The sequence below is a fragment of the Vipera ursinii genome, assembly GCF_947247035.1.
Source record: "Vipera ursinii genome assembly, chromosome: 3".
In the NCBI taxonomy this organism is placed as follows: Eukaryota; Metazoa; Chordata; class Lepidosauria; order Squamata; family Viperidae; genus Vipera; species Vipera ursinii.
Window position 1 is genome coordinate 51,476,309 of NC_139516.1, and position 13,683 is coordinate 51,489,991.

At 38.5% G+C, this 13,683-nt stretch overlaps 1 protein-coding gene across 1 annotated transcript in view; it reads left to right on the forward strand.

The window, feature by feature from the left end:
- The window catches only part of TEAD3 (TEA domain transcription factor 3), a 43,278-nt gene extending 34,411 nt beyond the window's left edge, over window positions 1–8,867 (forward strand). Inside the window, exons 11-13 of the mRNA XM_083357814.1 lie at window positions 362–502; window positions 1,789–1,941; window positions 3,907–8,867. Coding sequence (XP_083213940.1) covers window positions 362–502; window positions 1,789–1,941; window positions 3,907–4,020 — 408 coding nt within the window. The 3' untranslated portion in view covers window positions 4,021–8,867. The remainder of the gene's footprint in view (window positions 1–361; window positions 503–1,788; window positions 1,942–3,906) is intronic.
- The last annotated feature ends 4,816 nt before the right edge of the window (window positions 8,868–13,683 follow it).

The window sequence follows — 13,683 nt, forward strand, 5'->3', positions numbered from 1 at the left end:
CTTAAATGGACTCCAGAAGATGGTAGAGGACAGGAAGGCCTGGAGGAACGTTGTCCATAGGGTTGCGATGGGTCGGACACGACTTCGCAGCTAACAACAACAAATATACAGTTAGAAAGGAGAAGGTATTTTACCAAAGTAGTATGAAATAATCTTAATTTGACTATGGTTTTATTCCTTTTGTATGCTAGGTAGATTTGACATATATATTTGGGTGAAAGATGCTTGGACCCCATCCACTTTTTCCACTGTCCAACTAATTAACATGCTCTTTTAACTAGCATGAATTAGATCACTGTTCCAAGCCAATAGGTCATTCTAATCCATGTTTAATTTGCATGAACTTCTTGCTCTGTTCTAGGCGGATCTGAACAGCACTATCCAGGATGGTCCTGGTGCTTTTTATGGTGTAAGCAGTCAGTATAGCAGTGCTGAAAACATGACCATCACAGTCTCCACTAAGGTGTGCTCCTTTGGAAAACAAGTCGTTGAAAAGGTGGAGGTGAGTTCTGTGCTTTCTTTATGAGGAATGAACAGAAGGAAGATGCTACAGAAAAGTGAACTTATATTTAATGTGGGATTGGAAACAGGGATTCTCAGAAAAAAATGCAACATAAGGATTAGGTTGCTTTGTAAACGTGTGTGTGTGTGTGTGTGTGTGTGTGTGTGTGTGTGTGTGTGTATATGTTGTTGTTAGCTGCGAAGTCGTGTCCGACCCATCGCGACCCTATGGACAATGTTCCTCCAGGCTTTCCTGTCCTCTACCATCTTCTGGAGTCCATTTAAGCTCACGCCTACTGCTTCAGTGACTCCATCCAGCCACCTCATTCTCTGTCGTCCCCTTTTTCTATTGCCCTCGATCTTTCCCAGCATGAGGCTCTTCTCCAGTGAGTCCTTCCTTCTCATTAGGTGGCCAAAGTATTTGAGTTTTAGCTTCAGGATCTGGCCTTCTAAAGAGCAGTCAGGAATATGTATATGTATGTATGTATAAAATAAATTTAAAAACTGGAATCCCAGGTGTAGACATTTGAAATTACTAAAAATAAAAACGATGAACTCCGGGATATAAGAGAAAATTCTTCTTTATTGCTGAGCTTTCGTCAACAAGCTGTTGACATCATCAGAGACGGCTGAATGATAAGGGAGTCAGTACATACACTTGTATGGCAGTTATAACGTTCAAATTGTGGAATGTGGGTGTGGCCTGTTCGCGACAAGTTCGCGACAAGTTCTGCTAGGCGCGTATCAGCTGCTAGGCACGACTTTTAAAAATCAACCAGAGACCAGCCTTTTCCAGCAAAGCCGGAACCACTGTAATTATAAACGAGCGAACTTGTCGCGAACAGGCCACACTCACATTCCACAATTTGAACGTTATAACTGCCATACAAGTGTATGTACTGACTCCCTTATCATTCAGCCCTTGCTCTGATGATGTCAACAGCTTGTTGATGAAAGCTCAGCAATAAAGAAGAATTTTCTCTTATATCTTGGAGTTCATCGTTTTTATTTTTACTAACTTCAAATACACACACACAATATATGTGTGTGTGTATACACACACATATATACATACATATACATACACACACGCACTTGCTAGAAGCAGGTTATTTGAACTGCAGCCTAGTTCACTATTTCAATATACTCTAGTTCTTTGAATGTTTCACCATCCTCTTTTTCTCCATTTGATTATCTTTTCCATTCTGAGTAGGTATAGGTATTCTGCAGATTAAGCATTGGTAGCTTTACATGAGTATAACCTGATCTCTGTGTGTGTTTCTGCAGACTGAATTTGCTCGGATGGAGAATGGAAGATGTGTGTATCGAATCCATCGGTCTCCTATGTGCGAGTATATGATCAACTTCATCCATAAACTGAAACATCTTCCAGAAAAATACATGATGAATAGTGTCCTGGAGAATTTCACCATCCTACAGGTAAAGAAACTTTTTCTTCTTTCTTCTGTTATGATTCCTACTGTGTTTCCGCAAAAATAAGACCGGGTCTTATATTAATTTTTGCTCCAAAAGATGCATTATTTTCTGATTAAGGATTATATTCGGGGAAATACGGTACTAAATGCATCCATCTGGCTGACAATCTTAAATGGGGCTTGTTTTGGGGGTGGGGCTTATAGTATGGGTGTCCTGAAAAATTATGCTAGGGTTTATTTTCATGTTGGGTTTTATTTTCAGGGAAGCATGGTAGCTGGCTCCTTTCACAGATGCTCAGTAAAGACCTTCTTAATCATTTCATTGTTCTTGCTGCCTAAATGCTAAAACTAATCTTTATAAAAGGATGAGAAGCAAATCAAGATTAACTAAATTCTCTAGGCTGGGAATCAGAGTGCTTTGCTCTTGGTTTACAAGAAGTCCTTGACTTACAACTGTTAGCTTAGAATCAGTTGAATGGCCTACCCACGGCTACTAATCACCCAGTTCCGAAGTTCCAATGGCTGTTTCCCCTGGTCACATGACCACATTTCGGTTGCTGAGCAACCAGCCCACATTTACAGTCATTTGCCGTATCCCATGATCACATGACCTCAATTTACTATGTTTTGGCTGAAAACTGTTGTTTACTTCCAGTTTTCAGCAAAAATACTTTATAGCCGGCATGTCAGACTCACAATGTCATGTGACGTCACACGACGTATCGCGACTTTTTCCCCATTGCCGGCAATGGGGTGGGCGTGGTTTCATTGTGACGCATCTGGCCTGTGGGCCGGCAATTTGACATGCCTGCTCTATAGCATACAATGGGTTTGCATAATGGCCATGGCATTCACTATACAACCACCATGTTTGCTTAACAGCCACCACAAAGAAGATTGTAAAATCAGGTTAGTCATGTGGGTGATCCATTTTATGACTCAAAACTTACGACTGTAACAGGCAAGCTCTATTACAATTATAAGTCAAGGACTACCAGCATAAATAATACTTTTATTCCTTTCAGATTTTTCTTCTTTCAGTGCTCATTATTTATTTTTTGTTTAAAAAGGGTGGCTTAATGATTGGCAAATTACATAATTACTTCTCAGGACTACATAGCCATTGAGATTCAGAACATGATGGAGTAGTCCCATGACTTCCTCACATGCTCTGAAACATCTTACCCTGTTCGAAACAGGATGTTATGAATTTATTGGTAACAAGTTCTTTTAGGGGTTTTTTCTGGATTTTTGCTCATTTAAAGTGCAGGTATGCATCTGTTATGTGACAGCTAACCTAATGAAAGTCATTAGCTCTACAACTCTTATAAATATGGTTTCTTAGAAACACATGATTGTTCTGTAAATTACTCCTCATCCATCCATACTTTTTTTTTTACTGATTTTCAAAATCAGGAAAAAAAAATCAGTCTCCGCCTGTGATCTTACCATCTAAAAACTTCATTCAAAAGAGAAAAAGACAGGCAGGAAAAAGGAGAAGAAAAAAAAAAGAAACTCAGGCAACAATTCCTAACAGCTGCTTGTACACAGTCCCAAATGGATACAGTTGAGGCAATTGACTAGTTAGTAGGGATAATTATGGTTCCACTATAGTAACTTTGTACTGCTTTTCCGTATATGTTCAACCTTAAGCGGTTCACAAAAAAAACATGAAACCCAAATAAAAGTTTCTGTCCACACAAAATGGCATTGTATGGACATGAGATCCTGTAAATAAGAAACATGTGAGTGGTAAAAATGGGGGAAACGTTATCCTAATGCCATCATTTAAACTGAGTTCTCTAACTTGATCTAAATTTATTGAATTGGATAGAGGAAATCCTGCATAAATTTCAGTGGTCATTTTTTATGCAAAATATGTTACCCTTTCTCTGGATGCATAACTTGACTTTTTCACTCAGTTTGGCTTTGTCTGATCCCCCTGTATGTGTTTTTTTTTTTAATCTAGGTTGTTACAAACAGAGATACCCAGGAAACATTACTTTGCATAGCGTTTGTTTTCGAGGTATCAACCAGCGAGCATGGAGCTCAGCATCACGTGTACAAGTTGGTCAAAGACTAAAGCCCCCTCTGGGTTGACTGGACAATTTAAAGAAGATGGAGGAAAGAGAAGTCTTGTCAGAGAAGCCACCTCTATAGGATGCCTTGACATACATCCTTTGAAAATGAACAAAGAAAAAAAATGCCAAAAAAAAAGACTTTTACAATCACAGATGTTTTCTACTTAGGAACGTTTTAAACAAACAAACAAACAGAGAAAAAAAGCATTACAAGAAAACATAAAGTGAAAGGAGAATCGTATCTGGAGGCAGCAGGAAGAACTGATCTTGGGGGCTAGGTCATCAGTATTTCAGGAAATGTTGTTGCCAAGGTCATGGTACCTCTTGATGCCTTCCCAGCAACAGAATGCTAACAGCATCTGGTGAAACGAGACTCTTGTTAATATCCAAATGTGCCTGTGTTTTCCATGCCAAATTCCAGGTTCTATCCTAGTGGCTTTGATCTGCTGAGAACAATTAACATAGGCAGGCTGAAGATGCTTTTTCTAAGAAAAAAGGTTGGGAAATCTGATGCTGCCTTTTAACCAATCCAGTCACTGAGGAAGATGACGAACCTTTTTTTTTTTTTAAGAATCTCTTGATTAAGTCTGTGTGCAGTGCCAACATAGGGAGTTGGGGCAACATGGGGAGTTGTTGGTTAATTATAAGGAAATAACTTTATTCCCTCAATACCCTGGGCATTTTAAATGTAGGATTACTGCATCGTCCCACCTCCCCACCCAAGCTGAGAAGCTGGTGGAAGGCTTCTGCTGATGATTATGACAAAAAGTGTGGCAATTTTGTCCCAGATGCTTGAATAGAAGACATGAGTAATAGTCGTATAAGATTGGGGGAGGGGAAGAACGCAAGGGTATGAATGTGCAAGAAAGAGAGAGACTGACTGACTGACTGACTGACTGACTGACTGACTGACTGACTGACTTGGGAAAAAAGAATGAGAACCCCAGCAAGCAAAAGAAGGTCTTAAAAGTATTTGTGGGATATTATGAGTTAGAGTATGTATTAGAAGAAGGAGGGCACTGGGAGGAAAGCAGATGGGGTAATCATGAAATTAACAGTCTGACTAGGGGGATTGTGAGATAACTGTCTAAGGCAGTGTCTTTCAATCTTTACAACTTTATGATTTTGTGGACAGCTGGCTGGGGAAATCTGGAAGTTGAAGTCCACACATCTTAAAGTTGCCAAGGTTGAGAAACATTGATATAATGGTCTAGGGAAATACTTAGGCTGGCTAAGGCTGAGTAACTTGGACATATTTCATACGTCTGTGGGAATGTAATAATTCTCATAAGAAGCTATTTCTCTTTTTTCTTTGTTTTTACATTTGCCTTGCCAAAACATTATGGGAAAAGCATAGACCAAAGTTCTTGCTGCCTAAGCATTATTCTGGTGAGTTATTAATTTCTCTTCTGCTTCTGTGCTAGTCTCAGAAAAAAGAGCAGAATCTAATTATCCAGGTACATTTTCCCCTCTGTATTATATATCTTTCCCCTAGCAAATCCTTGCAGGGTTTGCTAGTATCAAAATAATTAAGGAGCTACTGAAAGATGAAATGCAGTCCCACATCACTTGAAGGCTGTATTGTTTCTTGTTGAAAACGCTGACATTTAAGTATAAACACAGGCCTCTGATTTTAAACATAGAGTCTAACATAGCTGCCTTTTAATTTAGATTGGTGCTTCTACGATACAAATACTTTTACAGAAATAGTGTCAAGATCATCATGCATGGCATCTCCTAGACTGAGGCCCATAACTTTCCACTATACCCTAATTATTAGCATGTAGTTTTGGCGGGTCGAATCCCGAGTGCCACGTAACAGAGTGAGCGCCTGTTACTCGTCCCAGCTTCTGCCAACCTAGCAGTTCGAAAGCATGTAAAAATGCAAGTAGAAAAATAGGGACCACTACGGTGGGAAGGTAACAGCGTTCCGTGCGCCTTTGGCATCTAGTCATGCCGGCCACATGACCGCGGAGACATCCTCAGGCAAGCGCTGGCTCTTCGGCTTTGAAATGGAGATGAGCACCAGCCCCTAGAGTTGGAAACGACTAGCACGCATGTGCGGGGGAACCTTTACCTTTTAGTTTTGAGTAATAGAGGATTTAACAGAATGTATGGTTTTTGCCTGTCCCTACCATTGAGTCTCTGTCACTAAGCTTTTCCTATCTTGTCCTACGGGTTTTTCACTTAAACTTAAAGCACCTCTTCTTGTCCAATTCCTTCTGATCAATCCAGTAAGACTAACTCCTTAGACCATTGATCTTTCCCAAAGCCAGTAGAATTCTGATGGAGGAATTCCCAAGCAGGTACTTGGGAAAGGGGTAGACTACAAAGCAAGGATGTGATTGTTGGAAAAGGGAGCACAGGGGGTTACCCCCTTTCTAGAACAATTCAGAATGCACAGGTCAAAGCCTGCCGCTATAACATTTTCATGCTTGGGTATTTGTTCCACTTTAAATGGAGGGTGTTTTTTTTAAGGTGCTGTAAGAAGACATTTCATCACAATGAAATGTTTTTCCCCATAGTGTTATTAGCATGTACGGAGGGGAGCCCCAAAGAGACTGTGAAAAGTAGATGGGAAGTTTCAGAATAAAAATATGTTAAAACAGATGAGTTGTGAATTTAGTTCATGGCACTGGGTCATAATATTCAGGTTAAACGTCTGCCTTAACATTGGTTATTCTTTCTTTTTCAAGGGGTTTTGTGCTGGGGGGGCTGTCATTTTTGCCACTGTCTGAGAGGTAAGATAGTAAAATTTTTTTCATAAAATCATGGTCTCTTTTTCATAACTGACGTGGGCCTCATTTTCACTATTGGCCTGTATGACCACTACATTATTGACATAGTACCGACATAGTACCGTTTTCACTTCCTAAAGAGTCAGCTTTTGCTGGAAGGACCAGGTACAAAGGCACTGGCTAATTCAGAGTTTGATCAGCAGAGTAAGAATGTTCCTAAGAGCCTTTGGACTATTGTTTGAGTGACTCATGCAACTTCAAGGTGGCAACATAAGAAAAACTGACAGAGTCGTTTCCCAACCCTTTGAAGGATGTTTTAAATTCAAGTAAGATTGTGGGAGGTTTTCCCCCTATGAATTGATTGTAATTGATTCCACCCAAGAACTTCTGGATAACTCCATTGCAATGTTAGAACAAACACTCCTTTCTGTACTGAGGAGTTCCCAAGGTGGTCACAGTAATGGAATGGTACACAGAAATGGAATTTGTAGAGAACCAAGTCACAATTTGCTCAGAACTGTGCCTTATTTTGCAACGTGTTGTGTTCTGGAGAGATGAGCAACATGTGCTGAAAATTCTATCAAGCAATGCCAAGTGGAAATCATGCTTCTCCTCATGTTAATCCTGCTCCACTGTCCTTGGTAAATTGAATGTTCCAAGCATAACCTCATGTGTTGTTTGGGCAAACTGGTTGCTGTGATGCCACAACCTTGGGTCCTAAATGTTATTCTTAGGAAGAATTGACTGGACAATAAATGCCAGCTTTGACATTCAGGTACGTTTTGAGATTCCTCAAGCATTTGGGGAGAGGTACAGCATCCTTGGTATCAAATAATAGCTATTACAGCTAATATGGGAGAAGGCAAAATCAATAGTGCCTGGGATGTTGAATTCCTTTTTGTTTCAGCCATCAGCATCTATAAGGACAGGAGTGCTGGGCTGATTTATATGTAGCATTTTTCATTCCTAAATGAAAAATTCTAGGAATTAAGATTAAACTTTCCCTATTCTCATTAGCTCATGTATAATAAAATAATCTTCTGTTGAAAAAGATGTGGGGAGAACAACAAAGGCCTTTACGTAAATGCAGGTTCTTGTATTACATTGACAATCACCAGCTAAAACCTTTCAAATAGGCCTCCTCTTAAACCGGACTGTTACATTTCTCATCTTTTTAGTCCTCCGATGCCATATTATTATATTTTCTATCCTCAGCTTTCCTCTTCAGATTCCCCTCCACCCTTGGCCTCAACTTTCAGATAGATTACAAGTGCCTATTTGGTGTCCCCAGATAGTGACAGCAAGCTTAAGGAAAGAATGTCAAGAATGCTTCATGAATGTTTCCTGGATATACCACAAATCTCAACAACCAACTCTCCCCCACATCCCATGTATTTATGAATTTCACATGAAGTACTGTTTTATTTTTTTAAAGACTGTAAAACCTACCAGGGTTATGGTCACCTTTTTTTAGAGCTCTGTCAGTCCACAATGTAAAACCATTTTTATGTATTATATTTTGTGTATTTTTTTAATCCAGTTGTGACGGGTTGTATCATATATTATTGTGTTTACTGTATGTCCATCTTCAACTAGATGAGACAGTGGAGCTTCTAGAAAGCTATGGTCTGCTGAAAACTATTAAACTTATTGTTCATGGGTTGGCTCAAAAATCTTTTTGCATTTGTATTTTTGTTGTTTGTTCACAGCATATTTTCAAGAAGCAGCTTTAGTCTGACTCTTAATTTGATCCACATATAGCCATAAAAGAATTTAATTGTGTTTTATATGTTCCATTGATTTCAATGGGTTTGTTTTATATATTGGTAAGTCTCAAGTTACTATTTTATCCATAATGTTCTACCAGGCACATTCTTTAAAATTCTGTGTGTATCCCATAAAAACTTCATTTTGCTGCACAAGGGGGGAAAATTGCACTGCATTCAGAATTCAGTTCTTGTAAATACTTACTTGTAACAAAAACGTATATGATAACTTGTGTGAAGAGATTATCCCTACAATATTCAAGTGAAAGTTTTCGTTTTCTTGGCATAGAGTTGTTTAACTCCATTTGGAAGCAGCTCAAATATTCTTTCCTCTTTCTAGCATCAGACCGTGACAAAATTGTGAAGTTTGCTGCAAAATCAAAATACTGGCTGACAAGCATCTAATTGTTTTATGTCCTTCCTATCCCCAGATTCTCAAACCAAATGCAATTTACATTATTAAAGTTTCTGAATCTCGCTTTATTAATATGGCAATTACTGAATACATGTTTTTTACTTTAAATATTAACAGACAAGTAGAGGAAGCAGAGCATAGAAGAGCACACATAATACTGAACCTTTTTATGAATTTTTGACATTCCATAAGAGTAGCTACACTGATCGGTTACAGCAAAACTAACAAAGAATATTTTAACATTTTAAATTTTCATAGTAAATGTGTTAATTATGGCATCACTTCATCAGTTGCAAGAAATTTCACACACATACATACTTACATACACATATACTTGTATATGAGGGAGTTATCAGCTGTAGAAGACTACAGTAGTAATTGCATTCGGGCCCAATCAAAATTATGCTAATCCATAAACTACTTCAATAATTATACACTGAAGATCCCATCTCAAATTGATTTATATCAGAATAGTCACATAGTATCACCATTGCATATGGGAATACTTGCCTTTTTAGTGTGGTCACTTCTAATCTCTGACTTTATCCTTCTGTTGCTTTTCACACTGTAGCATTCAGAAGATAAGCTAGTAAATGAGCCTGTAAAAGTCTATGGAGATGCTCAATCATCCAGGTCATGGTTGTCCCAAAGGTGCTTTTCCAAAAGGCAATTGGATTTTCTTGGCTTTTTTTCCTTGAAAACATTTTGCATGGTGTAAAATAAATGCATATATTTCTGCACTATGTATTCAAAGTTGATAAAGCCATAAGAATGACTGCATTCAAATGCTCTTTCACAGTTCATTCGGCTCATGGCATCTGCAACTTAATTGTTTTGTGCTCTAATAATTTAACCTTGTGAATTCACAAATCATCAGACAAGCTATCCAATAAAATTGTATAACAGGTTGATACAATCCTGCTTTCATACAAAATAACACCAAGAGATAGTCACATGTCAAACCCGCGATGTCACGTGACATCATGCAACATATCGGAGCTTTTTCTCTCTTGCCGGCAATGGGGTGGACACAGTTTTGGGATGACGCATGCAGCCCGTGGGCCGGCAGTTTGACTCCATAACCAGCTTGCATTTACAAAGATTGAAGCCTCTAGCAGTCACATCATCATGCCATGATTGCAGCTGGCTTCTGACAAGTAAAGTCAATTGGAGAAGCTGGATTTGCTTAATAACTACGTTTGTCAGTTAACAATCATATTATTCATTTAATGACTGCACTCCTTAGTGACCAAAATTCCAGTTCCAATTCTGGTTGTAAATCAACCAGAAGGAAGGAATGGAATGAAAACAGGATGATTGAATAATTGAAGGAAGAGAAAGTGCAAGTTCTGAATGAAAAAAAATTATCTATCTCCCAGTAAAATTAATGGCATATAGATATAGGAAAAGATAATATGGAAGCTGCTTGAACATAGTAAAAATAATTATACAGTGTGACAGAAATGTGAGAATTTGCTAATTAGAAATATGAAAAATACACTAGGTGGACTGATGAAGAGGATCTACATGAGGAGAAATACATTTAAAAGAATGTTCAAAAATTAGGAAAAGATACTGTATCAAAGAAAAATAATTGCAAAAATATAGTTAAAAGAATGCAGAGAAATTTTGATGGAAATTTCAAATTCCAGTACTGATTCTGCTCTTTAATCAAGTCATCATAAATAAATTAATTAATTAAATAAATAAATGTGATCCAAAAAGAATGAAATATAATGACATATATAGTGATAAAGCCTCCAAAAGACATTTTAGAATACAAGAGAGCTGGAAGGGACCTTGGAGGTCTTCTAGTCCAGGGCTTTTCAACCAGTGGTACGGGTACCACTTGTGGTACATTGGCACCTGGCAGGTGGTACGCAACCATCCTAGAAAAGTGGTAGCGGGGGAGGGGAATGAGCTGAACCAGTGGCAGCACCACACAAGCCTGAGCGAGAGACGGCTGGAGCTGCAGGGCTGTCAGGACTCAGTGGAAGCACCAGGATCAGCACCAGGCTCCAGCTAGAGCTCGGCACTGATGCTGGTGCTTCTGCTGAGCCCAGAAGAAGCGCCAATCTGCTGGAATGTTGCAGCATCTCCAGATTCAGAACCTTGGCAACTGATTCATATTTATGACGGTCACAGTGTCCCAGGGTCATGTGAAGTGACCAAAACCTGCTGTAACCACCCAGCAGACGGGGGGGAATAAAAACCAAAGACCACCCCACCCCACCCCCACTGCCAATCCTCAACAGAAATGCTCACAACAATGAAAATCTCGAACAGAAGGAAGAGCGCCGCCAGGCGTGCAGGCAGGTGTCTTGCTCAGCTGTGGCTTGGGGGGCATTTTTTTCAGTGCCATGGTAACTTCGAACAGTCACTAAGCAAACTGTTGTAAGTTGAGGACTACCTGTACTTCATCACTTTTTTCCTTTCTTTTTTGGGGGGTCATCAAGTTTTTGACACCTTGCTAGGTGACTGGTGGTACTTGGATGTTGCCATATCCTAAAAGTGGTACAATGGGTGAAAAGGTTGAAAAGCCCTGTTCCAGTACAGCCCCCCGCTCAAGCAGGAGAACCTATACCATCTCAGACAAATAAAAATTTAGCAATAGTTTGCAACACTTCACTGGATTGCTCCTAATAGAAGCTCTGCTTTTTTGATGTTCTAATAAACAGCTGAGATGGAAAAAAAGCAATTTGGTTCAACTGTATATTATCGAAAGCCTAAGGTTGACAGTTATTTGGAAATCCTGGTTTTCATTCAGTTCTCATGCTATCTCCAGATTAATTAAGGTATTCTTTTCTATACCTTGGGAAGATAACACAGAAATGTCAAGATAACACTGATAGAAAAAACAATTACAAAATACAACTCACTGCAATACAACTCACTGCAATTCTTGGCACACCCAGGGAAGCTATAAGTGGTAGAGCTTACCTTTTATTCCTAGCTATTTTCATGTTATGTCCTTGGTTTTAGCTTTTATTTCATTATGCCAGGTTCATATATTAAATAAAGCAATAAAATCAATGCGGTAAAATGGCTCTTATAAATGTTTATCTTGAAATTTTATTCACTTAATCCTATTATTGTGAAATAGTATATTTCACAAGTATTATTATGTAAGTACAGTATTATTATTTTATTATGAAATAATAGGCCAGTTTTGAAAGTTGTAGTTTTTTTTATTGAAAAGTTTTAAAATACATTTTGAATACAAAGAAAAAAACCCCTCCTCCCCCCATCTCCCCAACCCCCCCTCCCCTCCCCTCCCCCTCCCCGACATCCCAGAGCTGAATACAGGGTATAAAAATACAAATAAACATAATCTAAAATATGCTAACAACAATAAAACATTAAATACTATCGCACTTTAACTCTCCATCGTCCGAATAATAATAAAATAACTACAAACTAATTATACATCATATAGATCCGCTACTTATTCAAATGCTAAATGAAACTTTTTAGTCCCATATTTGTTCTGGATATAATCAGTCCATCTCCTCCATTCTACAATGTATCTCTGTTGCGATTGGTCTTTCAAATACGCTGAAATCTTCGCCATTTCCGCCAAGTTAGAAACTTTTAAAGTCTACTCTTCTATAGTCGGCAGTTCTTCCTTCTTCCAATATTGCGCTACTAAAAGTCTCGCTGCCGTAATTAAATTCAACATCAACTTAATATCTATAATAACAGTAGTATCTGTAATAATACCCAATAAAAACAATTGCGGAGAAAACTTTATCCTTTTCTTAAATATCTTTGGCATATTCCACCAAATTTTAATCCAAAAAGCTTTAACCTTTAAATGTTGTAGTTTTTATGGTATATAAGACAAATGTACATGATATAATTTCATTGAAAGGAACTGTATATAGTAAGTGTATATATAGTATTGTAAGAGGAAGAGGAAGAAGAGAAAAAAAATGGTGATAAGAATATGTAGTATTGTTTCTGAAGTATGGTTAAACAAAATATGTCTAATTCATGATAAATAAAGCAATGACACAAATGGATCCTTGTTGCTTCTTTACAATGAAATTAGCATAGGAATAGCTAGGCAGCCATGTTAAAGTGTTACCTAGCAGTTTTTATACTGACAGAAATGTATGTTGGCATAAAACCACTACTCTGAGTTCTCTTCTGTCCCAGCAACAAGGCTAATGAATAATGTTGTCCTTTCTATTTTTTAATACAAGCCAAGATAAGCAAAGTAATCCATAGATTCTCTTGGCTCTATTTCCCTCCCAAGAGGTGCATCTGCTGGGATCATCAGAAAAGTCCAGAAGACAGCCACAACTTTATGATTGAAGCCCTACTCCAGGGGTCTTCAAACTTGGCCCTTTTATGATTTGTGAACTTCAACTCCCAGAATTCCTCAGCCAGCGTGAAGACCCCTGCCCTACTCCTTTTTATTTGAATTGCTTATGCAGCATATGGGAAAATCAGCAGGCTTCAATTGTGGGCTTGTGATCATCTTAACAGTTTTTAACCCCTCCTGCAGATATCCCTAGACACCAACAGCCTTTTTTTAGTATGAAGAGGCATGGGACTGGAATACTGGGATAATCACAGATGACTTTAAGAGGTTTCAGCTCTGGGCTGGGAATGTGATAAAGCAATGCAAAAGCAAACCTGTGGGTATCTGGACATGTTCATGCCTAACTCAGGAGCAGGTGAGGAGGCACCCAAATAAATTTCTTGTGGCTCCATTAGTGCCTTAAACAGGAGCCATTAGGA